Source organism: Dipodomys merriami, unplaced genomic scaffold (genome assembly GCF_024711535.1).
Source record: "Dipodomys merriami isolate MVZ:Mamm:240054 unplaced genomic scaffold, mDipMer1.0.p SCAF_10, whole genome shotgun sequence".
Classification (NCBI taxonomy): domain Eukaryota; kingdom Metazoa; phylum Chordata; class Mammalia; order Rodentia; family Heteromyidae; genus Dipodomys; species Dipodomys merriami.
In genome coordinates, this window is record NW_027202271.1 from 53394243 (window position 1) to 53421630 (window position 27388).

The window sequence follows — 27388 nt, forward strand, 5'->3', positions numbered from 1 at the left end:
TTATGCGCATAGTAACTGAGAAGACCAATAAAAATGTACTTGTTCACATGTAGTATAGAAATTCTTGCTTTAATGAGGCCCTGGGTTCGATTCCTCAGCACCACATAAGCAGAAAAAAAAGCCAGAAGTGGCACTATGGCACAAGTGGTAGAGTGCTAGCCTTGAGCTGAAGAGCTGAGGGACAGCGCCCAGGCCCAGAGTTCAGGCCCCACGACTGGACCCCCCCCCCCAAAAAAAAGAAATTCTTGCTTTATTTTTAAGGTGTTAAAGTATTAAGAAACAAGAAGTAATTAAATTTTGAGCACTAGAGGCCTGAACACAATAAAGTCTTTGTGAAAGATAGTCTATAAAATTTCAGTCTATAAATTTGCAAGAGAAGAGAAAAATATAATTATGTACTTAAGCTTTTGGATCCTTAATTTTTTGAATCATACAAATAGGAGAAAATGATAATATCAACAGTCATTTTTGATGTTTAATTTTTTGAATCAAATAGGAGAAAATGATAATATCTACAGTCAAACTCATAGTTAGCACATTAAAAAATTTAAATGTTTAATTCATATGCTAACTATAAGTCAACAAAATATACCTGTGAAAAAGGTCACCAGACTTTGAGAAGAAAAATTACCATAAATGTTTTTATCCCAGCATACTCAGTTTATGGATAATAAAACAGATCTTGGGGAGTAGTGTTTGAATTCTTGCTTAAAGTCACACAGTTTGTCACTCTAGACCAGTGTATTATGTTTGGTTTGGTTTTGTTCACTCTAACCAACAAAGCCAAATCTGTAAAAGATTAATTTTTCTATTACATCAAATAATGTCCTCACATCTTGTATTCTGGAAAGTTTTTATCATTTGGCTTACTTTATTCATAGTACCATTAAAACAAAGGGGAGGGCTGGGAAGGTGGCTCAGTGATAGAGTGCTTGCCTTGTATGCATGAGGCCCGGGTTCGATTCCTCAGCACCACATAAGCAAAAAAAACTGGAAGTGGTGCTGTGGCTCAAGTGTTAGAGCACTAGCCTTGAGCTAAAGAGCTGAGGGACAGTGCCCAGGCCCAGAGTTCAAGCCCCACGACCAACAAAAATAAATAAATAAAACAAAGGGGAAAAAAGAAGCTAGAATGGCAGAAAAGTTTTTAAATTCCAACAGTAATCCAACAAAATATAATTATAGAGAAATGTTATTTTCCAAATGAGTACATTTAAAGATCTATGTAGAGCTACGTGTCAGTGGTTCATACCTATACTTCTAGATACTCAGACAATGAAATCCAGAGGACCACGGTTTAAAGCCAGCCTAGTTAGAAAAGTTCACTAGACAATATCTCCACTTAACAAGCAAAGAGCAGGGCTGGAAGCATAGTGCCAATGGTAGAGCAGCAGACAAGGAAATACCCTGAGTTTAACCCCAGTACCAGGACCCATATAGGATGTATTCCTATAACAATGCCATAGCTGAAAGCAAGCTTTGCAAGGATCAAGGCCTGTTAGAAAAAGCTGTAAGGGAGGAGACTTGGATTTTAGTTCTGAATCTGCTACAAACAAGCTGATGAAATTGAATATGTCATCTTACTTGTTTGTATCAGTTGTCTCACCTACAAAGTGTACATAAATTAAGATGATCAAAAAGATCAAGTTATCATAAAACTAAAATACACATTACTTAAAGTATGAAACTTTGTCATAAATATGATATTAAGAGAAGTAAGCCTGATCCAAAGAAACATAGGCTGCATGATTTCCCTCATTTGTAATAATTAGAAGGTCACTATAAGGTACCAGGTAGCTGATGCTTATAATCCTAGCTACGCAGGAGGCTGAGGGGGAGGGGGGAGGAGAAAGGGAGGGAGGGAGGGAGGGAGGAAGGAAGGAAGGAAGGAAGGAAGGAAGGAAGGAAGGAAGGAAGGAAGGAAGGAAGGAAGGAAGGAAGGAAGGAAGGAAGATAGTCAAGTATGGTGGCTTACATCTCTTAGCATTTAGGAGTCTTAAGGTAGAAAGACAATGAGCTCAAGGCCAGCCTGGGTTTCATATTGAGCCCTGACCCAAAAAAAAAAAAAAACAGTTTTAGGAGAAGAGGAATAATCTAGCTGATAAGTTCATACAGGGGGGTGAGGAATAACCTAGCTGAGAAGTTCTAATGCAAAGTTTTTTAAGCTTCTATTCTTTATCATTATAGCCAACAATATGCTATATTTGTAATGCCACAGAAACAATGAAGGCATTTAACTGGTTTGATTTGAGGAAGGTTATGGTTTGTTCGTTCATTGAAACTTGAGACTTTAGGGGCTAGGAAGGTGGTTCAGTGGTAGAGTGCTTGCCTTGCATACATGAGGCCCTGGGTTTGATTCCCCAGTACCACATAAGCAGAAAAAAGCCAGAAGTGGTGCTGTGACTCACGTGTGTTAGAGCACTAGCCTTGAGCTGAAGAGCTGAGGGACAGTGCCCAGGCTTAGAATTCAGGCCCCACAACTGGCAAAAAAAAAAAAAAATCTGAAATAATAATAAAAAATCAAAAAAAAATTTAAAAATAACAAAAAATCTGAAAAGTTGAGACTTTAAAATTGTTTCATAGAGAGATATTATTATTATTACACTTAGTACTCAAGTGACAAGCCAATAAGTACCCTACATGATTTCCAGGAAGAAGGTTCTGAAGGAATTTAACTTACAGAGACAAATTCCCTGATCTTATTTGGAAACTCTACTTGAGTGCCTAAAGCCAGAAGCCAGTCTCAAAAAGCCTGTTTCCAGCAAGTTTTATAAATAATAAAATGAAAATGTATCTGAAATACGATTTGAAAGTTTGCAATAGCATTGTTTTCCTGCCATTTTGGTCAGGAAGAAGTACCATTTAAATAGAAGTAATCATCATGGAGGGAGATCAGCCGTGAGTCATTTATTTGCTCACCCTGCAGAAGGGATGCAATGAAGGCGGTCGCCACGCTGCTGGAGCACAGAAGGATGGAGTGACTGAGGTAGTATTTCCCCTCTGGAATCCAGCCCAGCACAATCGCTGCCACTGCTGCTAGGAACCCAACCACTGTTGCCTGAACCTGAAAATATTTTGACAAAATCCAAACCAATTAGTAATCTTTAAAACATATTATGCAAGCATTACATACAAGAAGTCAGGAGAAAGTACGTATAGTAACTGCGCTGCATCAACTTTTTAAGAAGCTATATTTGTGGTTTAACATTACTTCAGACAGTGGGCTCCCAAACCGCCCTGATTTGCTGCTGGCAAGTATGGGAAAAGATCTAGTAATATTATTTTAGTAAACACCCAACACGTCTTGTTCACAATTTTAGTAGGTAACTTCTCTGGAAGAGAATAACCTTTTCTCTGCTCCACCCACCCCTCCACCTTCTCTCCTTGCTTTTGTCCACTGGTAATGGCTCCAACCAATTACCACCTCACCAGCAGGCACCAGTGATGTCTTGAGGTTGCTGCTTGGGGCTCCCAGTTTTTATATACTCTTGTGGGAGTGAGGCAGACACAGGCACTCGACTGCAGTAGCTAGGACCAGCAAATCCCTCTCTTGTGATCATGCAGACCAACAAGGATGAGAGTATAACCAGGTAAGGGGGGGGGTGCTAGGACTATTAGAAGCTGAGATGTTAATTGCTAGAATAATTTGATGGACATTTTTATACTTAAAACATAGTTTTAACTATGAGTTACAATTCTCATTAAAGAGTTGAAGGTAGTTAAAGAATACAATTAAATATATTTTCAAAAATTGTATGTATCATATATAGTACTCTAGTGGGAGGAAGATTTGACTGGTTTTAGTCTTGTCTTCTTTTTGTTTTGTATGGTGGTGGGGATTGAACTCAGGACTATTTGCACCCTAGGCAAGTACTCTACCACTGAGCTACTTCCCTAATTCAGTTATCAGATGTTTTGATGATCACCTCTACATATGTTCAAATAAGTTTAAACTAAACAGATACTAAGTCTTCTTTAAAATGATACTATGACCTAAAAGATGAAAATAAAGCCCAAAAAGGTCATGTAAACTGGTAAAAGTTATAGAGGTGGTAATATTGGAGCAGAGATTAGATCCTAGCCCTTGTTATTTCCAACCCCGCAATCTTAAAATCATTTGCATGGATGTATCTTTGAAATGCATTATATGAGAGTATATTCCTACAACTATCTCTCAGTTTAATATCTATCTAACTTTCCCTAAGCTCACATTATTAGGTAGGTGAGCACAGAGGGTAGCAGCAGTGTTGAGCTTAGAGCTGGGAGAGTATGGAGGAGGGCTGAAGAGATATTCACCTGAGATCCTGAGACTAGAATTTATATAAAATTCATGGCTGGGTTCATATGTAATCAGTAACTGAATGTATTCATTTACATTAACATTAATAACTTAACAATTAAGGAAAAAAATGGCTAGACTTGGAAGGCTTAGGCAGGAGGACCACTTAAGTCCAACTCTGTTTTAAAATAAAAATATCATAAAAGTAATAAGATAGCACCTAAACAATAAGATGTTAAACAGTTGTTTGTATAAATATTAACAAAAATCCTGGGTTATGTTATAGTTATGAAGTATTGTATATATTTTTCTATATTATAGAGTGTATTTTTTCATGTTTGGAAGAATTTGACCAGTTTTTAGAAATACGGTAACTTTCCGAGTTCAGATGTATCCATTGATATCATCATTTTTTTTTCAGTTGGTTGTGGGGCTTGTTCCAGGGCCTGGAGATGTCCCTAACCTCTTTTGCTGAAGGTTAATGCTCTACCACTATAAACCACAGTGCCACTTCTGGTTTTTGAGTGGCTAATTGGAGATAAGAGTCTCATAGGGGGCTGGGAAGGTGGCTCAGTGGTAGAACGCTTGCCTTGCATGCATGAGGCCTTGGGTTCAATTCCTCAGCACCACATAAGCAGAAAAAACAAGCCGGAGTGGCACTGTGGCTCAAGTGGTAGAGTGCAGCCTTGAGCTGAAGAGCTGAGGGACAGCGCCCAGGCCCAGAGCTCAGCCCCCACGACCGGACCCCCCCAAAAAAAAAAAAAGAGTCTCATAGGGACTTTTCTACCTGGGTAGGCTTTGAACTGTGATCTTCAGATCTCAGTCTCCTAAGAAGCTAGGACTATAGGCATGAGACACTAGCACCCAGCTGATATTATCACTTTTTAAGGTATTAAATCATTACTTTTGTGTCTCTTAAAATAAGTAAATGGTAAACTTCATAGCACTAAAATTTACTCCATTCCCAGAGGAAGTACTAAGACCTATAAAGAAATACTGCATTACTTACCTGCTTTAATGCCAAATTGCCAATTATTAGGTTCCACTTTTCAATTGGTGAGTCCATTTTCCCAATGTTTACCTGTGAAAGAGGGTATTTCCATGAATCTAGTAATCTATATTCTATCTGCTCTTTTTAAATAGGCTATGAAGTTTTAAAGTATAAAATGAATCTTCAGTAAATCTGACAAGTGAAAATTGTACTTTGAATATAATTCCTACTTTATTACCAGATTGGCATCTAATATTGAGCGTGGCTGAAACTTTTTTTCACTTTAATAGCTTTCAGGAACTAGTGGATCTGTTACCATTACCCCTATGTATGCTGAGTTGTTTTAGAACTAACATCATCAGCTATGATCCTAACATGCCAAATTTGTGTACTGAGGCCCAGTAAAAGTGATTATATAATCATGAGCTGCTGGCACTTAATTCTATGTTATAAAATAACTAATGTAATTTGAAAAATTGACCAGAAAACAAGATATAAACAAATCAGTCATTTGTACATAAATTATATTTGAATCATGACTAAAATTGTTAGCAACTAAAATACATTCAGTTCACAAATAAATTTTGATCATGTACCTCATCTATTAAAATGTATACACATTGCCACTAAAGTGAAGAATATTCTCCAAAATGAGACTATTATTAGTCACATAATCAGTTGCTCTATGAACAACATCATATTTCTCAACTACTTTAGGATTCAAAAAGTATACATCTAAATCTGCCAAGTGTTTCTAATGCAGCCACTTGGAAAGCAATAAATGTTCATTAGTAAAAATTTTATACTGAGTTGGATTTCAATTATTCATCTATTTTACCATGGAGGATTTTCAAATGTTAGGGGGAAAAAAGCTTACAAATGAATGGGTAAAGAAGCAGATAGATAAGGATTATTATTTCTGAGTATTCTTTTTTCCATGAGCACACTATTCAATCAAGCAGGGTAAGTGGTGTGTCAACCTTTTCTCTGTCAACTTGGAAAAAAGATTCTGTTCTGCAGTCTCCAAAAAAGTATCCAATAAATGCAAATTGTGAGATTCCTCACTATCTCAGAGTAATTGTTTGTGCAGTCTTATTTATATATTTATTTTCTAAGCCTGAAAATAAATTATTGTAGCTCTAATAGCCTGGGACTCTGCTCAAGTGAGTGATAAAGTATAAGAAATATTTGAAAACTGAACCTGCTTTAGGTTTAGAACTTAAGCAGGCACAGGAAAATTAGTGTTATTTTAAAATAACTCTTAGAAAGATGTCTATAGCTGTAGGAAACAATCTAAGATGATTCAATAAACCACTGCATAAAGTATAAGAAGTCAACACTGCTGGGTGTTGATGGCTCACACCTGTAATCCTAGCTACTCAGGAGGCTGAGATCTGATTATTACGGTTCAAAGCCAGACCAGGTAGGAAAGTCTGTGAGACTCTTATCACCAATCAACCACCAGAAAACCGGAAGTGGCACTATGGTTCAAGTGGGAGAGCACTAGCCTTGAGCTGAAGAGCTGAGGGACAGCGCCCCAGGGCCAGAGTTCAAGCCCCACACCACCACCAACAACAACAAAAAAAGAAGTCAACACTCCAGAATTGCTCATGAGCAAACAGGGTCTAGGAAGAACTCAAGGAAGGTGGGGTGGCAGAAGGAGTGAATGGTATGACATAGGGATGCTGCTGTGCCAGAATCCACTTGGTACCATCACCTCCAGCCTTTTCTAAGGCCTGGTGCTATATTCCTCAAAAGTCTGCCTCTCCAGCTAGAGGCTGCAGTCTGTCAGTGACAGTAATTTTCTTAAAAATTGGAGGACATAGATAGCAGAACTCATTGCTTGTTATAGGAAGTCAAACAGGACAGGCCTCTAGCCTCTGCTAGAGGTATACCATGTTAGGCCTCAAGCCCTGTTCCAGAGCTTCAGGTCATTTGTCATTCTCCAGCCACTGGTCTTGTCTTCTGCAACATCCCTCCATCTGCGTAAGCTTCATTTCCTCTACTTAATTCCATACAGTTGCAGCACATACCATGGCTCTGTTTTCTGAGCTAAACCAGACTGGCAGTATAACTTTCAACTGTTAAACCTAACTGTATTATAAATGAAGATCACATTCTCTATGTCCCTTCCATATGTAGAAGTCTCTGAATGAGCAACCTTTTAACCTAACAAAATGATTTCAAATTAAAACAATGTATAATGTAAAAGAATTTTAGGAGCCAATTAAAATGTAATAATAAAGAGAAATTGACCTAAATTTTGGGGAGAGAACAAGTATTATACGTTGTGCATTGAGATCGGAGTGGGGTTATGGCAACTTTTACCTCCTGTTGTGTAAAACCTGTGCCATCTACTCTATGTCTGGTAATTTAGGATGATATGAACTCATTAGGTGTTTTCAGAATTGGAGAAGGAGAAGCATCACTACTTTTGATGTTCTACTTTTATACAATTATTTGACCTAATGGTGCTTAACCAGAGACACCAAGCCATTGTAAAATGATAAGATAGAAGAGGGCATGATCTGATGACGACTTCTGTGAAGCTTGCAATAATTTAAATTAATATTAAGGTAGTAGAAAGAGGCCACGAGGTTGCAGAGACACCATGAATTTGCTCGTTAAAATATTGATTTAACTCTGAACATATTTTCCTTTAGTTCTTTGAACATATTTATACCAGTTGCTTGGAATGACTGTTAAACTCAACATCAGGCCCACTGGAAGTCCCTTCTCATTGGCTAGATATGATTCATGATTTTTGGTGATACTTCTTTGTTTCTTTCCATGTCTAATGTTTGTTACAAACTGACAGTGTCAATAATATGCTGTAGTGACTCTGGATACTGTCAATGTTCTTCCCAAAATTCTGAATATTCCTTCTAGCAGGCCATAGACTCTTCTTCACTCAATGAGATTCTCTTCAACAATGCAGAACAGCTCAGCTCCCCACCTGGTTCTTCTGGCTAGCAATTCTTGAATTTTAACCTAGCCCTTTGGGGTTATCTTTTGCATCTATAGAGAATTCTGCAGCTGAGGATCTATGTTCAGATTGGTAGGTTCATTCTTATGAGAGTCTCCCATAAACTTCTACCTGCTTTGTTAGCTCCAAATTCTGCCATCTGAAATTTTACTAGTAAAATTTCATCTTTCTGCTACTGTAGATATGCACAGGTCACACAGGAACTCATGTCAAAAAAGAGAACAAACATACAAATCTGAGCCAGCTAACTTTAGTCTTTCAAGTACATAAGTTTCTTTCCATACTCAGTTTACTATCATTCTTCTTTCATGTCAAAAAAGGGAACAAACACAAATCTGAGCCAGCACTTTAGTCTTTCAAGTGTATAAGCTTCTTTTCATACTCAGCTTATTATTACCATCACTTGTTTCCACAATGGTGAATCCTAAAGGAGTGTTATGGTGATATAATGATGCCCTTTTGCATTTCTAAAACAAACTCAGAACACTGACAGAGGCAGTATTTTTAAACATGTTAAACTCTTGAACCTTTTGAGTGAGAGCTTTATGTAGCTAAAGATTTAAAAGTATACCCGCCGGGCGCTGGTGGCTCACGCCTGTAATCCTAGCTACTCAGGAGGCTGAGATCTGAGGATCGCGGTTCAAAGCCAGCCTGGACAGGAGAGACCGTGAGACTCCTATCTCCAATAAAAAAAAAAAGATTTAAAAGTATAGATCCTATAATATATTCTAAACAAATAAAAAAGTATTTACAAGAATATTCATCATAAGCTAGGTGCAATGCTTACACTCCTAGATACTTGGGAGGCTGAGACTGAAAGGATCTAGTTTGAGGCAATCAAAAGCTGGGTTCAGTGGTATATGCCTGTCATCCTACCTTTACGGAAGGCTAAGGTCAACTACAGTCAGGATGATTGTAGTTGCAGGCCAGCCCAGGCCAAAAAAGAAGTTCATAAGACTCTGTCTTAATGGAAGAAGCTGAGCATGTAGCTCATGCCTGGTATCTCAACTACAGCAGGGTAAGTAAAATAGAAGGACTGAAATAAAGGCATGTATCTAGGCAAAATAGAGACCCTATTTCAAAATAACAAGTATGTAAAAGGGCTAAAGGTGTGGCTCAGAATAGAGTACCTACTAGCAAGTGAGAGGCCATGAGTTCAAAATCTAGTAGTGCCACCAAAAATAAAAAATATATATCACATTATTGTTTGTAATAGCAAAACATTAGGGTCTAGATAGATAGATAGATAGATAGATAGATAGATAGATAGATAGATAGATATTCAGTAATAGATAATGAATTAAATAAGGTACTGTTATATGATATAAAAGTGCATGGCCAAAAAAAATGATATGGACCTACATTTATTGATACAGAAAAGCAATCATGATATATTTGGAAGTCAGAATTATACATAATAAAAAAAGAAAATGTAGGATTCCAGTTCTTTTAGGGTACATAGTATGCATATGCATTATGACATACTAGCTGAACATATATACGTCCAGATAGTCAAGTACAGAAAATCTTTTTTTTTTTTTTGGAAGTACTGGGAGTCAAACTTGGGATCTTGCATATGCTAGGCATATGATATACATAAACTGAGTTAGGAGAAAACTTACTGCCGTGGATAATCTGGATGCCAATGTCATTTCCAAGTTCCCTTTGAGGCCAAGAAGAGCAGGAACTAAAATGAAAACTTCGGTTACATTTTTGAATACTTCCCAATGCTGTAAAAACATGAAAACAAAAAAGTTAGACAGTCTTTTTTTAATGCTTAAAACAAAGACATTTCTTTAAAAAAATTATTTTTCAAACTTTGCATCCATGTTTTGAAGGATTACACAGGTAACTAGTGAACATTTAGTATCATCTCAGTCTCTTGATCTCTGAAGCTCTCTCTGAGCTACTCAAGAAGACTCAGTTGGAGTAACAGTTGCCATTCTACATCCACATGCTACATAAGCCTAAACTCTTTTTCTGTCATGCTGTGGATCAAATCTAGTGCCACATATATGCTAGGCAAGCACTCTGTCACTGAGCTATATCTTTAATACTTGAGTGTGTGTGTGTGTGTGTGTGTGTGTGTGTGTGTGTGTCTCGAACTCAAAGCCTGGGCACTATCTCTGAGCTGCTTTTGATCACACTTAGCACTTTACCACTTCAGCTATCAGTTCTACTTTTGGCTTTTTGTGATTAATGGAGATAAGGCTTTCTCAGACTTTTCTGCCTGGGCTGACTTCAAACCATGATGTTCATATCTCAGCCTCCTGGGTAGCTAGGATTATAGTCATGAGCCACCAGCACTCAACAGCACTTAACTTTTTTTTTTGAGACAGGGCCTTGCTATATAACTCAGCTGAAATTTACAATGCCCTGCCTGTGTTTCCTTAGTGCTAAGATTACAGGTAGGAACCTCCACTCCCAACTATCACTTTATAAAGGCAACAGTTAATACACCTAGTGGTGAAGAGCACAGGACCTGGAACCAAATCATCTGGATTAGAATCAGTTCCAACACTACTTACAACAATGGCATTAATATTATTACCTAATTTCCTAAATGAAGAAATAAAGATTCAGAAAGGTTAAATGACATTCCCAAAGTCAAAAGTAAGGACTTAAGGCTAGGTGGTGGTACATACCTGAATTCCAGGTACTCAGAAACCAGAGATTGGGAGGATTTAAGTTCAAGGACAAGCAAGGTTCAAGGTTAAGTTCAAGGTTCAAGCTTAAGCAAAAAATTGGTGACACTCCATCTTAACTAATCAAAAGCTGGGTACGGTGTCCTGTGCCTGTCATCCCAGCTACATGGGGAAGCGGACCATGGTCTAAGCAGGACTGCCCACAAAAGAGAAACTTTATCCCCAAAATAAATAAAGAATAAAGGGTGACAGTATGGCTCAAGTGGTAGAGTACTTACCCAGCAAATATAAGTAAGGCCCTGAATTCAAACCCCAGGACTTAAGAGTTGACCTCAGGAATTCTAAATAGGTCCATGTTCTGGTTCCTATTTTAGGGCTAAGAGGGTACTAAATACAGGATAATGAAAATAACTCCAAACTATGCCTTTACGCATAAACCTGAGCCTACCCAGCAAGGCAATCCAGCTTATCTTTCAGATCTTAATGTCCTTGTTTATAAAATGAAGATAATATCTGCCAAGTCTAGCCATCAGAGGTATAACAACGAAAGTGACAGACAGGAAAGTACACTATGAATTGAAAGAGTATAGTAATATCTTAATAACACAAATGACTTTTAACAAATGATAAGAGATGATTGTCTCAGTAAGAAACTTTATGAACATATTACCTTCATGCCAAAAAAGTAACAAGAGTATATATCTAGTCACTAACACCAAGACAGGTGAGAAAAAAAAATCTGTTTTTTCTAAAACAACTTGTTTCAAAGAAATACTTTGGAAATGCTTATCAGAACAGTCTTTTTTAAAGTCTTGCTATGAAGCTGGGTGCAGTGGCTCACACCTGTAATTCTAGCTACTCAGGAGGCTGAGATCTGAGGATCTTGGTTAAAAGCCAGTCAGGGCAGGAAAGTCCATGAGACTCTTAGCTCCAATAAACCACTAGAAAACTGAAGTGCTGTGGCTCAATTGGTAGAATGCTTGCCTTGAGCTGAAGAGATGAGGGATAGTGCTCAGGCCCAGAGTTCAAGTCCCACACAGACCAAAAAAAAAAAATCTTGCTATGGCCAGGTGCCAGTAGCTCACACCTATAATCCTAGCTACTCAGGAGGCTGAGATCTGAGGATCACTGTTCAAAGCCAGCCTGGGCAGGAAACTCTGTGAGACTCTTATCTCCAATTAACCACCAGAAAACTGGAAGTGGCACAGTGGCTCTAGTGGTAGAGTGCTGGCCTTGAGCTGAAGAGTTCAGGGACAGTGTCCAGGCCCAGAGTTCAAGCACCAAGACTGACCAAAAAAAAAAAAAAAATCTTGCTATGAAGAATTCACAAAGGAAATCCCTCCAAGGTTCGTCTCAACTAAGGATGTACCTTACAAAATATTGGAGAATGCCAGGCATAGTTGCCATACCTGTAATCCAGGCAACACAGAAAGTGAAGATGGAAAGATCTTGGTTAGAAGACAGCCCAATATGTAGAGATGATAGGGATGATGATGATGATGATAATGATGATGATGATGATGATGGATGCAATGTAATAAAAGCTAACAATCTCTAACTCTCACTCTTACTGATTGCCTTGGGCAGTTTCTTTAGATCTAGTTCAGTTAATATTCACAATGAACCTAGGAGATATGTAGTATTTTTAAAATTAAATCCCAGACATAATTCATGAAAATATTTTACCTGTTACCAGTTTAAGACACTTACATGATTCAACTTTAGAAGCATGAGCTCAGCCATGTATAATGGTTCATGGCACCTGTCTTAAATATTATAAATATGCTCTCCAAGAATCACTGGAGTCACAACAATAGACACACACACAGAAATTGTCTCCGCAAGGCAAAATTTACTTCTATAGAAGGGTGCAATCAGCCAAAAATCTGGCAAGCAAGCACAAAGAGCAGGCAGGCAGGCTGCCCCTACCCATCCCCATTTATCTCTAATACAATAAGCTCTGCTCCTTTGCTCAGATTGGTTGAGCTCAGGTTCACAAAATCTATTCATGATTAGTTAGTTTGAATAGGGTAAAATAAATTTATACATACTGACTTTGAAATAAAGTTAACAGTATACAAGTAATCTTAAAATCTATCCACACCCTCTGCTACTTCTTGAACAGTCTGGGGCCTGTCTTAATTCCATCTTGAAAAGAAACCAGTTTAAGACAAAACCTTGCCAGGCGGTGGCTCACACCTGTAATCCTAGCTACTCAAGAGGTTGAGATCTGAGAATCACAGTTTGCAGCCAGCCCCAGCAGGAAAGCAGGAAAGACTCATCTCCAATTAATTACAGAAAAAGCTGGAAGTGGTGCTGTGGCTCAAGTGGTAGAGCACTTGCCTTGGGCAAAAGAAGCTCAGGGACAGCTGCCCAGGCCCAGAGTTCAAGCCACAGGACAAGAAAAAAATCCTTCCTTATCCCAAAGCAGTTCCTCTTTTCCTAACAAGAGCTAAGCCACCAAGTCAAAGCAATATACTTTGACAGAAAAGACAGTTTTTCTCACATAAGGGATAATTTAATAATGAAAGAAACTGGAAATCTAGTGGAAAGAAAAAGCATAAACTACCACGTTACCCTCTATTCAGAAATAATAATAGTTCCTCCAGTTTGGCAAAAAATGAAAAAGATCAAGAATATCCAGTGTTAAGCTAGGTGCCAGTAGTTCAAGCCTGTAATCCTAGCTACTCAGGAGGCTGAGATCTGGGGATCAGAGTTAGAAACAAGCTTGGACAGGAAATTCAGGAGACTCTTATTTCTAACTAACCAGCAAAAGCCTAGAGAGGGAGTTATGGTTTAAGTAGTAGAGCTCAATCCTTGAGCAAAGAAGCTAAGGGACATCACCCAGATCCTGAATTCAAACTCCAATAATGGAGTTTGCCCAGACATTTAATGTTTTTAATCTATGAAACTGTGAAAATAACAGTTAAATATATAAAGCTATGTTTAAATAATGAATTTTGGTATATACATACAATGTAGTATCAAACACTCATTTTAAATTCTAAAAACCTTTACAGAACTGGAGATGTAGCTCAGTGGCCGAACACTTGCCTAACATGCACCAAGCCTGGAGTCTAGACCTGACTCCACAAAAATAAAAAATGTTTGGGATTCAAAACCTCCACAAAGCATTCTGATCAGGAATGAAATGATAAAAAGACAAGTGCAGTTAAAGGTATAAACTCACCTGAACTATATCCAAAACCATGCCAGCCGAAACTGTGCCAAAACCAGCTAGCAAAAATGGCACAAGAATCTGCAATGCCATGATGCCACTGGATTCCTTTGGCAATTTGGGAGTTGTTTCCACAATGACATCTTCACCACCCTCACTAGACAGATCTTCCTCCTGTAACATGGCAGTACTTTCAGAAGCCTCCCTTCCATCACAGTAATTGTAGTTGGCATAGTCGTCATACTTCTGGTTACAGCTTGAAGGTGTATGCCCATTATTGCCATGGTAAGACTGCTCAGAGAAACTGTGATACTCCATGTGCTGCTCAGATCTGTTACTCAAAGTTGGTGCTGCATTTGATAATCCATCTTGCCAAATGCCATTTGTTCTTTTGTGCCTATCTTCCTGGTTTTTCTGGTAAATTACTGGGACCATACTCAACACTAAGTTTAAAAACTTGTCAGATTGAATTGTATTGAAGTTTAAAGTCCAATCTACCAAACTTCCTCCGCTACTTGGACCATCACTTGTTTTATTAGTAATAGATCTTCCTTTGCTATTAGTCATATTGTCATCACTGAAATCCCCGTATTCTCAGATCTCAAGCTTCGTGAACCATTGCAGATGAGTCAGAACCATGTAAACACTTGCTTAAATAAAGTTGTTGACTTCATTGTACAGAAAATGACTCCACTACTAAAAGATGTTTATAAGTTCCACAGATGGATTGGATCTGTAAAAAATAAATTAATTAATTAATTAAAATTTTAAACTCAGACTAAGTGGGCTGGGAATTTAGCTCAATAGTAGAACACTGGCCTGGCATGTACAAGGCCCTTCTGAGCCAGCACCACACACACACAAATCAGATTGACCATCACTATACTTAGATTTTCATTGCTAAAAGTACAAACTGTGCTTTAACCTAACCCTAAGGCAGCATTATAGACACTATACTATGTGGCCTTGAAGCTGAACTGTTTTGTGCCATGCAACTATTATGAGTGCAGAATTTTTTTGTGTGTGTGATCAATCTTGTACAAAAGTGTTTCTCATATTTGCAAACTTTAATATGCACTTAAGATCTTCTGAAATAGAATTTATGAAATAAAATGATGGCTTCTATCAGCATAAAGGGGACTCAGAATCAAACTGTACCCTTCATTTATATATGTCACTAAGCAACAAAATCCAGTAAAGCAGGCTCTGTGACATGTTAATTGAAACATCTTTGTATAACTATTTATTTTTCAAACTATACAAGTTGATATATTAGGGATATATCAATTTATACAACTAAATTTATACAACTACTTAAAGATAATTGTGTTTTGGGTTTTTTGTTTGTTTGTTTTTTGGTATGTCAGTGATGGGACTTGAACGCTGGGCCTGGGCGCTATCCCTCAGCTATTCAGCTCAAGGCTAGTGTTCTACCACTTCACCAACAGCACAACTTCCAATTTTCTGATTGTTTATTGGAGACAAGAGTCTCACAGACTTTCCTGCCCTGGCTGGCTTTGAACCCCAATCCTCAGATGGCAGCCTCCTGAGTAGCTAGGATTACAGGTGTGAGCCACTGGCGCCTGTCTTAAAGATATTTTTAAGTGAGTGCCAGTAGAGATATTTATGCTACTCTTCAGTTACTTGGGAGATTATAGTAGTCTAATATTCCCATTAAGAACCAGTGTCTTCAAAACTTCAATATAATGGCTTGTATTTAAATTCTGAACTTCATCAGTCATAATGCTTCTTACCTGTAATCCCAGCAGTCAAGAGGCTGGGTCAGGTAAGATTATAAATTCAAGACCAGACTTGGCCCCCCGAACACACACACAATTCTGAACTCTGTATAAATTATAATAAATCTTTAGGGAAAAGGAGTTCATTACTTTTTTCATTAAGGGCCAGTATTTACATATGATTGAAGGATTTTTTGTGTTTGTGTTTTTTTTTAAGTATGTTAACAGGTATGGGACATACAAAGGCTAAAATCATGGATAGTGAGTTCATCTACCCTCTAGTTTATTCCAGCAGTACTCACAATAGACAAGATATGCAAGCAACATAAATGTTTTCCAGTAGAGATGAATGGGTAAAGAAAATATGGCCTGCTGGGCACTGTTAGCTTACACCTGTAATCCTAGCTACTCAGGAGGCTGAGATCTGAGAATCATAGTTTAAAGACAGTGAGGGTAAAAAAGTCCATGAGACTCATCTCCAATTAACCAACAGAAAACTGGAAGTGGCCTTGTGACACAAAGTGGTAGAGTGCCAGCCTTGAGCAAAAAAAGTTCAAGTGAAGTACCCAGGCCCTGAGTTCAAACCCCATGCCCATGATCAACAGTGACAAAGAAAGAGAGAGACAGAGAGAGAAAGGAAGGAAGGAAAGAAGGAAGGAAGGAAGGAAGGAAGGAAGGAAGGAAGGAAGGAAGGAAGAAAGGAAGAAAGGAAGAAAGGAAGGAAGGAAGGAAGGAAGAAAGGAAGGAAGGAAGGAAGGAATGGAGAAAGAAAGGAAGAAAGAAAGAAAGAAAGAAAGAAAGAAAGAAAGAAAGAAAGAAAGAAAGAAAGAAAGAAAGAAAGAAAGAAAGAAAGAAAGAAAGAACGGAAGGAAGAAAGAAAGAAAGGAAGGAAGGAAGGAAGGAAGAAAGAAAGAAAGAAAGAAAGAAAGAAAAAGAAGAACGGAAGGAAGAAAGAAAGAAAGAAAGGAAGGAAGGAAGGAAGAAAGAAAGAAAGAAAGAAAGAAAGAAAGAAAGAAAGAAAGAAAGAAAGAAAGAAAGAAAGAAAGAAAGAACGGAAGGAAGAAAGAAAGAAAGGAAGGAAGGAAGGAAGGAAGGAAGGAAGGAAGGAAGAAGAAAGAAGGAAGGAAAGAAGGAAGGAAAGAAGAAAGAGTGAAAGAGGGAGGGAAGCAGGGAGGAAGGAAGGGAGGGAGGGAGGGAGGGAAAACAGAAAGAAAATTTGGCCTATGTATACATTGGAATAGTATTTCAATGCCCATCAAAGAATAAAATCCTCCCATCCTCCCATTCAGGATGAACCACCATTCTGAGTTGCTAGGATTATAGGCATACGCCACTGCATCTAACCAAATAAAACTCTGTAGACATTGTGCAAATGATTTCCTTGCTTTATTAAAAACTGTAAGTTATTTTGGATAATTCACAATACAATTGTATAATAGGTTCATAAAGATGAGGATTATACCAAAGTAATTTGCAATTACAGTTCTCAACAGCAGGATGGCTCTGTGTCTGCTTCATTTTCTTCAACTACTTTCATTTAAAAATAAAAATGAGTACCTCCTGCTCTTGCCTTCTTATCTCCTCCTTCCTTCCTCCCTTTCTTTCTTTCTTCCCTTTTTCTTTCCTTCCCTCCCTCCCTCCCTCCCTCCCTCCCTCCCTTCCTTCCTTCCTTCCTTCCTTCTTTTTTGTGTTGTATGGGGATCAACCCCAGGACCTATACCTTCTACAGAAGTACCTACCTCTGAACTATATCCCCCACCCCTTTATTTCCATCAACTCTCCTTTATAACTTTCCTGTTTCTATACTTTCTATCATACTGTTCCTAATCACCTCACTGAAATATCAGAGCAAATCTATGCCACTTTTAAAAAAAATCTACCCATATTAATGAAGAACTAAGAATACAGGAAGGAATAGTCAAAATTATATAACCAAAACAGTCAATAACTGTCTTATCATCTTCAATTTAAAATATAGCTTTCAAGTTAAAAGTATGTAGTTTGTCTCCTACTGCCAATTCATGTGACATAGAGATGATCACATGAAATGTGATATTTAATGTATCTCTGGCTCTCAAAAATTAAAACTCAAGATGGGGTCTAGGCATGGTGCCACACACCTGAAATCCCAACTACTGGAGAGGCTGAGGTAAGAGAATTAAGAGTTCAAGGCCAGCTTGAGCAATTCTGTGAGACTTCCTAAAATTTAAAAAAAAAATGTATGTTTGTATAAAATACACACACACACACACACACAACATATGGAACATAAAAGAAGTCTCCAGGGCTGGGAATGTGGCTCAGTGGTAGAGCACTTGCCTTGCATGCCTGAGGTCCTGGGTTCGATTCCTCAGCACCACATAAGCAAAAAGGAAAAAGCCGGAAGTGGCGCTGTGGCTCAAGTGGTAGAGCCCTAGCCTTGAGCTGAAGAACTGAGGGACAGCGCCCAGGCCCAGAGTTCAGGCCCCACAACCGGACCCCCCCCCAAAAAAAAGAAAGAAATATTACTCCACAAACACTTGGTTAAAAGTTTACTTCTAAAGTAGACGATAAATATCTTCCTTTGGAGGGAAAGGGGCTGAACAGAGTTAGTTTTCTAAGCAAAATGTTGACTTTGTTGGCTGAAACTGACAATTTCCTACCTAAACTGAGTCCAGGAACTCAAAGCTTTAAGTTTCACTTAAATAGCAATTAGTGATACCTGACTTTATTGACAAGCTAGAGCAAATTCTCTAAGAGTAAGAAGCCAGCTAGCCATCATATGAGACTAAATTGCTATAAAATTGGTGTTCTGGGCATTCTCTACAGAAAAACAGAAACTTGAGAAGCCACAGGCGTGGTTTGGCTACTCATAATGGAAAGCTAGCTACTGCCATAAAACAATCATTCGTTTCCAAGGTTGCATGTTGTAAACTGTCATAAAATTGATCAACCCTAAGGTTTATGTATAGCTAAAGAGATAGGCTAACATTTATAAATAATTCATTTAAGCCTAAAAATAATAATAAAGATAATAATTTTTGTATAATATATCTTCACTATATCTCATAAATTTTCAAATGACAAAAGACTTAGAGCAACTGATTTTGTTCTCAGAATCACAACTTCCAATCCCCATCTCAGCAAAAATTAGCAAGATATTTTTAAAGAAGCTTTATTTGGAAGAAAGATACATCCCAAAGAACCTAAAGCCCTATAGTCAAAGCTACTCAGGAAGCTAAGACAGGAAGATTTCTTAAGTCTAGGAGTTTAAAACCATCCTGAACTATCTCAGACAAAAAAAATTCCTAACACTCAGAAGGCTGAAGTAGGAAGATGTGGGTTTGAGGACAATCTTAACAATAATGTGAGTGAGTAAGTCCAAGGCCAGACTGGGCTATTATATAATAAAACCCTGCTTTAAAAAAAAAAAAAGAGGGCTGGGAATGTGGCTTAGTAGTAGAGTGCTTGCCTAGCATGCATGAAGACCTGGGTTCAATTTCTCAGTATCACACAAACAGAAAAAGCCAGAAGTGGAGCTGTGGCTCAAGTGGTAAACTGCTAGTTTTGAGTACAAGAAGCTGGAGGACAGTTCCTGGGCCCTGAATTCAAGCCCCAGGACTGGAAAAAAAAAAAAAAAAGAGTACAAAGTAATGAAGGCAATAGAGCAACTAAATTAACTGGTAGACCAACTCTATTGACTAAGAATATGCTGACAGAATAAATGTGTGTCCAAAGAGCTATGTAGATTGCATAAACAGAGTACAATGTATCATCAATTAGAGTATATCTACCCCGTATCAAAACCAGCCACCGAAGAGTGAAAAATAATTCAACTAGAAGTTTTGGTTAAAGTCAATAATACAGAAGCAATTTTTATAATATGAGGCAAGCAGCTGGGCTTGGTGGTGCATACCTATAATCCCAGATACTTAGGAGGCTGAGACAGGGGGATGAGAGCTGCAGGCTAACCAAGACTCTACTCAGAAATAAAAAATACGAAACAAAAGTGTTGAATGGGTGTGGCTCAAATGAAAATACATATCCCGGAGGCCCTAGGTCTAATCCCCAGTTAAAAAAAATCATCAATTACCAAGGCATCTATTTGAAACAAGATAATGAGTAATCCATAACACGTTGAATCAGATAACTGTTTTAAAATTGGGAAACTGCTTTTATAAACATGAAGAAAAGATACATTTACTCTATCTTAAACATTTTTTTTTCCGGTCATGGGTCTTGAACTCTGAGCCTGGGCACTGTCCCTCAGCTCTTCAGCTCACTTCCAGTTTGCTGGTAGTTAATAAGAGTCTCATAGACTTTCTTGGCTTTGAACCATGATCCTCAGATTTCAGCCTCCTGAGTAGCTAGGATTACAGGTGTGAGATACCAGAGCCTGGCTTATCTTAAACATTTCTTACATGTAATTTATTTTAAATAAAACTGCCAAATACTCTTTTGAACCAGACATATTTTAATTAATTAACTTCCTGCTATTTCAGAAAGCATTACTGAAACCTCCCAGAGTGGGAAGTAGGCTCAGTGATAGAGTGTTTGCCTCACATGCATGAGGCCCTAGGTTCAATTCCTCAGTACCACATAAGCTGAAAAAAGCCTGAAGCAGTGCTATGACTCAAGTGGTAGGGTGCTAGCCTTGAGCTGAAGAGCTCAGGGACAGTACCCAAGCCCAGAGTTCAGCCCCCACGACTGGAAAAAAACAGAGTACAACCTCCTCTATATACATTCACATGAAATTTTATTCAGAAATTGTAACTACATAGAAACCTACTTTTCTTTCATAAAAATTGAGACACCTGGGTTTTTTCCCCTTCAGGTGCAAGGAAACTTACAGCTGCACTGAAATCCAAAGCTTTTCATGAATTTATTTATCTAGTATTATGTTCCTATACCTTTATTTGCTCTAGTATTGATTTAATATTCCATTTTTGGTAAGCCAATGCTTCTTTGTTGGTGTTTTATAAGCTGACAAAATATTGTGTAAGGAGACAAAGTTAATAATGAAACACAAATACATTTCCTTACTTGTTTCTCTACCACTTAAAATCTAAAATAATATAGAAACTAAGTAACAACTAGTTTATCAACATTTCCAATGAGCATAAATTGTTATTTAGAACTCATACAAAGGTATACTTTCATATTTCACCTTTCTAACACATTCTAGTTCAATTTTTTAAGTGCAAACTCACTTCTTGGGGCCAACTTAAAACATACATTTGACTCCCTGTATAATTAAACTGAAAGTTAAAAATAAAAGCTTCCAGAAATTTAAGTGCAGAAAAGATGCCACCGCTCAAAAGAGAAAAAGTAGTGGAGAAAGTGGTGGAGGGCAAATAAGTCAATATGCTAAATTTTCTTTTTTTTTTTTTGTCAGTCGTGGGGCCTGAACTCTAAACGCTGTCCTTCAGCTCTTCAGCTGTAGACTAGCGCTCTACCACTTGAGCCTCAGCCCCACTTGCGGCTTTTTCGGCTTATGTGGTGCTGAGGAATGGAACCCAGGGCCTCATGAATGCAAGGCAAGCACTCTACCACTGAGCCACCTTCCCAGCCCCAAACTTTTTTTTTTTAAAGAATTATTTGGCACATTCAAGGTTACTTTTTTCTCTACACTTTTAAGATCTAGAGTGTCCCATAATGCTCATGGCTATCACATTTCAAATATTTACTCAGAACATTTTTCCTAGTCAGCCAAGAGAACTCTTCTGTATCCCTAGGGTAAAGCAACAGACACCCTCCACCTCTACCCTTTAGGCTGGCTGCAACAAATAAAGTACCTCACCTTCTACATAGGTGGTGAAACAAGCAGGGCTGGGCAGCTCCCACACTCAGTGCTCTTCCAGCAAAGGCTTCCTCTGCAGGGGATGAAGCCAGACCTACCTTCCCCACACTGTGCTTTCCCTACACCAGCCACAAAGGTACTGAAAGAGTGTCTACTTGCTGATTAGGTAAGCTACAGGTACACAGTGTCAGGTTACTTGATTGTCTTGGCATCAGATTGAAATGATGACCTAACTTGCACTATCTTCACTCCTTTCAATCAAGTCTCTCCTCTACCCTTTGGTCGGAGCTGAGCACTTTTTAAAAATTCAATGCCAGTAGAAAAACAACACAAAATAAAAACAAAGAGACTTTTCTTGGAGGGATCCCAGTTCAACTCAAAGTTCAAAGTTCAAGATCAAACTATTCCAATGATACCCAACCAACTTAGCTAGCACCCGAGTTGCCTTTTCCTCCCAAGTAATTAACATGTATGCAGTGTGAAAACAGGGAAAAGGCTGGGGAACCAACAAAATCTGCTCATCCTGGAAGTCTATTATCCAAAGAAAACCATGGTTAGCTTATGGTGCTACTGTAGTCAGGTTGTTAGACTCAGAAATGGTAGAAATGAGGCCATACTTAGAAGAATAGAGGTAAGACTTTATTAAAACATCTGCTTGGGCTAGGTAAGAACTGTATCACTAATTAGAGGCTGGCCAATGGCTCCACAAACAAAGGGAAAGGGGAAGCTCATATAGAAAGAATCCCTATCTAAATGTTCCTATCCAGATCCTTCATGAAAATAGGAATTCAAACTTAGAGTCTAGTCTTGACTGGTTAGTGCCTGAACCAAGTTGTAGGCAGCTCATTGGCAACTTTCCTAACTAGGGTAAGGTAGGGTTTTTTTTTTGTTTGTTTTATTTTTTTTCAGGAGGCTGGCCTCTGCTTCTATCTGTGTTTGTAGCTAGGTCTGTTTGTTGGGGATTTTGTTGTTGTTTTGTTTTTTGGTGGCTTGGAGCTCTTCAGCTCCAAGGCCAGTGCTCTACCACTTGAGCCACAGCATCACTTCTAGTTTTCTGGTGGTTAACTGGAAATAAGAGTCTCCCAGCTGGCTTTGAACCATAATAATCAGATCTCAGTCTCCTGACTAGGCTAGGATTACAGGCGTGAACCACCAGCACCTGGCTTGGGTCTGTTTTTTATATTGGTTTTTTACTTCAAGGGCTGTGTGGGAGATCTGAGTCTCCTTTCTTGGTTTTTCTTTGAAAACTCCAAACAGACTATTTAACCCCTGCAGGGCATCCATTCCAGTATCTGTACATTCTATTATTTTTGTGGGTAGTCCAAGACTATTCTACCAGTATATATAATGTTAATATGTTTTTTATAATGTTAATATGTTTTTAAAATAAAAATAAGTTTATTAGGGGCTGGGAAGGTGGCTCAGTGGTAGAGCGCTTGCCTTGCATGCCTGAGGCCCTGGGTTCAATTCCTCAGCACCACATAAGCAGAAAAACCTAGAAGTGGTGCTGTGGCTCAAGTGGTAGAGCGCTAGCCTTGAGCTGAAGAGCTGAGGGACAGCGCCCAGGCCCAGAGTTCAGGCCCCACGACCGGACCCAAAAAATAATAATAACAAAAATAAGTGTATTATATGTGTACAGCATACATTTTATACACTGCTTTTTGAATTTTATAAACTCCCTAATCAATATTATTCTATACTGTGTGTGTGTGTGTGTGTGTATGTGTGTGTGTGTGTGTGTGTGTGTGTATGTATTTGAGTGATAATGAATGTGAACTCAGGGCCTCCTGGTTGATAGGGAGGCATGCTACCCTAATAGCTACTTACAATTTCCTTTATTTCTAAGCTCCCAGAAACTCAATACTTTCTTCTATTTTATTTTCTCCTCTCCCTCCATACATTCTGCATAAGAACAACATATTTAAGGAACAACAACCTTCATTCAATAAAAACAGGCATCTGAAACACTTTTCTGGCAACCCAAAAGCTTACTACTCCACTGCCCAGAGCCAATATTTCATTTATGTCTTCTATCTATTAGATGGATGTGCAAAATAACTTCTTACCCCAGCAAACCTTAATTCAGGGCCAAAACTCTGTGCATTTCCCCCTGGCCTATCACATGAAACTCAAAACGAAAATAACCAAACAAAACAAATGTCAAAGGAAGCCAATTCACCCTGTAACTACATTGTGTGTGTGTGTGTGTGTGTGTGTGTGTGTGTCAGGGGGAGGGAGAGGTCCTCAAACTCATGGCCTGGGCTCTGTCCCTGAACTTTTTGCTCAAGGCTAGCACTGTACCATTGAGCCACAGCTTCACTTCCAGCTTTCTGTGATTAGTCAGAGATAAGAGTCTCACAGCGTTTCCTACCTGGGCTGACTTCAAACCACAATCCTCAGATCTCAGCCTCCAGAGTAACTAGGATTACAGGCGTGGGCCACTGGTGCCCAGCTATGTATGGAAGCTCATAATCTGAATTTAAACTCCTATTACTCTCTAGAACAAAATCCTGTTCCTTTCTCAACTCCTTGGGGAAGTATTCAAGAGGCAGTCCAGGCACATATTTGGGGATTATTGAGGGGGTGGGGGAGAGAGAGAGAGAGAGAGAGAGAGAATATCAAATAATGCAGTGTCTTTTTTTTTCTTTTTGTTTGCCAGTCCTGGGACTTGAACTCGGGGTCTGGGCTCTGTTCCTGAGCTTCTCTATGCTCAAGGCTAGAGTTCTACCACTTGAGCCACAGTGTCACTTCCAGCTTTTTCTGTTTATGTGGTACTGAGGAATCAAACCCAGGGCTTTATGCATGCTTGGCAAGCACTCTACCACTAAGCCACACTCCTAGTCCTACAGTATCTTAAGAAATAGGTAGTTGGCTAGGTGTCAGAGACTCACACCTGTAATCCTAGCTACTCAGGAGGCTGAGATCTGAGGATCAGATCAAAGCCATCCGGGAAAGTAAAATCCATGAGACTCTTATCTCCAATAAATCACTCAAAAACCAGAAGTGGTACTGTGACTCAAAGTGGTAGAGCACTAGCCTTGAGTGAAAGAGCTCAGGGACAGCACCCAGGCCCTGAGTTCAAGCCCCAAGACTGAAAAATAATAATAATAAACAACTTCCATACATGCCTGAGTTTATAGGTTTCAGGCAGACACACTTTTTTAAATGGAGAGAAGTAACTATTTGGAACTGTACTACTCACATGGAATCTTCATGGCAAATGATGTCTACTATGTTTGAAAGTGTCGTTTACTGACCTATTTCTAATATATTTGTCAGGTGAGAAGTAGGAGTTGTTAAAACAAAGAACAGCTCTGGTTGTTTCTTGTTTGTTGTTCTGTAGGACTTTGGAGGTTGAATCTAGATCTCATGCATGCTAAGCACATGTTCTGCCACTTTAATCTACATACCTCTAGTTCTCAATGTATTTTAAAAGCAAAAAAAAAGTGTAGTAGAAAGTAGTCCTAATGTTTCAAAGACTGAATATTTTCTTTAATTTGAAAATAAAACCTAAATGACAGTTTTATAATTTACAAATAAATAGGCTCTCTCACAGTAGACAGATAATTCTGGGGCAGAGAACCAAGTCTGCTTAAGCAGAATTCATGAAGTATTAGAAAGGGGATTCCACTCTGAATTTGTCTAGGATCATTTTGAAAGCCTACTAAGCCAGAAATGCTTCAGTTTAGAGATTTCTGACTTTTTTCAATTAAAAATTTTACCACAGAAATTCCTTTTTTTTTTTTCTGAGACAGAATTACAATATTTAGCTTGAGCAGACCTTAAATTAGGAACTTCACCACCACATATTCAATACTTTACATTTCAAGAAACAGAATTTCAAGATTAAGAAATGTACCCCATTACAAATTAGTAAAATAAAGACACAAGGATTCAGTTACCTTCAGTAACTGAAGAGAGGACTGTGGTTAGAGGCAAGACTAGGCAAAAAGTGAGACAGACCTCCATCTAAACCAATAAGCCAGGTATGATATTAGATTATCTGTGATCCCAGCTATACACAGTAAACACATTAGGTAGGAGGATCTGCATCCAGACAGCCCAGGGCAAAAATTGCCAGACCTTATCTGAAAGATAAATGGCTTGGAATATGGCTCCAGTGATTGATGTTTGCTTACGAAGTACAAGGTCCTGAATTAAAACCAGGGTACAGGACTTGAATGCAGGACTTTCTGCCTACCCAGTTGATAAAAAGGCAGCCATGCCTGTATCTCTGTATCAAGATCGTAGTGCACAAGTGTACGTGGCTAAAGGTTCAATGATTTATCTCTGATTCATAGGTGAATTCTCTCTGTGTGAACTTCTATTACTCAATTAACAAATCATCAGCTGGGTCACAATCCTACACACTTCTGATCCTAGCCAGAGGATCTCAAGTTTGAGGCAAGCCTGAACTACACAGTAAGACTCTGTCTCAAAGCTAACATTGGTGGGAGGCAGAGGCTCATACCTTTAAGCCTAGCTACTCAGGAGGCTGAGATCTGAGAATCATAGTTTGAAGCCAGCCCAGGCAGGAAAGTCCATGAGACTCTTATCTCCAATAAACAACTAGAAAACCAGAAGTGGTGCTGTGGATCACATGGTAGAATGCTTGTCTTATCTCCAATTAACTACTACCCCCAAAAAAATCCAGAACTGGAGCATGGCTCAAAAGGTAGGGCACTAACCTTAAACAAAAGAATCTCAGGGACAGTGCTCAGGCCCTGAGTTCAAGCTTCAGGACCACCACGATAAATAAATATCTTTCCAAAGACCTAAAAAGATAACTGCCTTGTTTTCAAGTGTCACATAAAACAGTGGAGAAGTACTTGCTCCCATAGTGCTCTGATTTCTAGTGTATCACTGCACTACTGCTTGTCAAGCACTCAGATGTGTCCATATAATATGTATTCAGAGGAGTGACTAAAATGTTGAGCAGAGCATAACAGGGAAAGTAAGATTTAGAGAGAAAGGGAAAACCAAGAAGGGAGATGCATCCCAACTAAGTGAATGGCCACCCAGAGAAAAACAGAAGAGGAAACGGAAAGATCCCAGTGGCCATTTATAGAACCCGGCAACAAGTGGTCATGTGGGAAGACATACCTGGAAGTCCTCTATCTGTACCTGGAAAGGTCTTATTTGTTCAACTAGGCCAGCTGTCCTAAACACTTTTATTTGTTTAATGTAGAGCAACACTTGGCTTCCATCAAGCTCTGTGTGAAATCCCAGTATCCAAAACTGCTCTGTTGGAGCCTTGCTTCCCATCTATGAGTCACCATCTCATCCAATTGGGAACACTAAAGCCATGCTCAGAACTGGAAACCCTTGGATTAGAAAGAAGTAGCAAGGAACTGACACCAAAGTGGTGAAAGCGTTTGCCTCTGGGGACTGAGATGTTCTAGGTGGGGATAGGGAAGCATAAGGAAGGAGGTTATATCTCTTCATGTTTTGATGCAGAACATTTTTGAATCTGAATTACACTGCAATGAAAACAAATGGCTTGGTATATGAGCCTTCCCATGTTTAGAATCACTTCTTTTAGATAAATTTATACAAGTTAACAGTTTCAATTTAGTTCTGTGGTGCACTGCTTAAAATAGGCCTCCTAGGGACACAGAAATATAAAATTCAGTGAGTATTTTTAAAGTCATCTTACATTAGCAACATTTGATTCCAGCATTCTAGTTACACACACACACACACACACACACACACACATTTACTTAAAAAGCTAACAAAATTTCCACCTCAAAAACACACTAAGGGAAATCTGGATCCAACTGAAACCTCTCTA

General features: G+C 38.7%; 1 protein-coding gene across 5 annotated transcripts in view; it reads right to left on the reverse strand.

The window, feature by feature from the left end:
- Positions 1–27388, reverse strand: part of LOC138806216 (solute carrier family 41 member 2) — an 87847-nt gene that overhangs the window by 52073 nt on the left and 8386 nt on the right. For 4 of the 5 annotated variants that reach the window (XM_069991758.1, XM_069991768.1, XM_069991777.1 and 1 more), the window contains exons 2-5: positions 14089–14809; positions 9876–9983; positions 5286–5357; positions 2917–3061 (exon numbers count right to left, since the gene is read on the reverse strand). In XM_069991758.1, the coding sequence (XP_069847859.1) occupies positions 2917–3061; positions 5286–5357; positions 9876–9983; positions 14089–14643 (880 nt within the window). In that variant the 5' untranslated portion in view covers positions 14644–14809. Of the gene's footprint in view, positions 1–2916; positions 3062–5285; positions 5358–9875; positions 9984–14088; positions 14810–21594; positions 21707–27388 lie in introns of those variants that run through there. The other variant, XM_069991764.1, reaches the window with a different exon arrangement.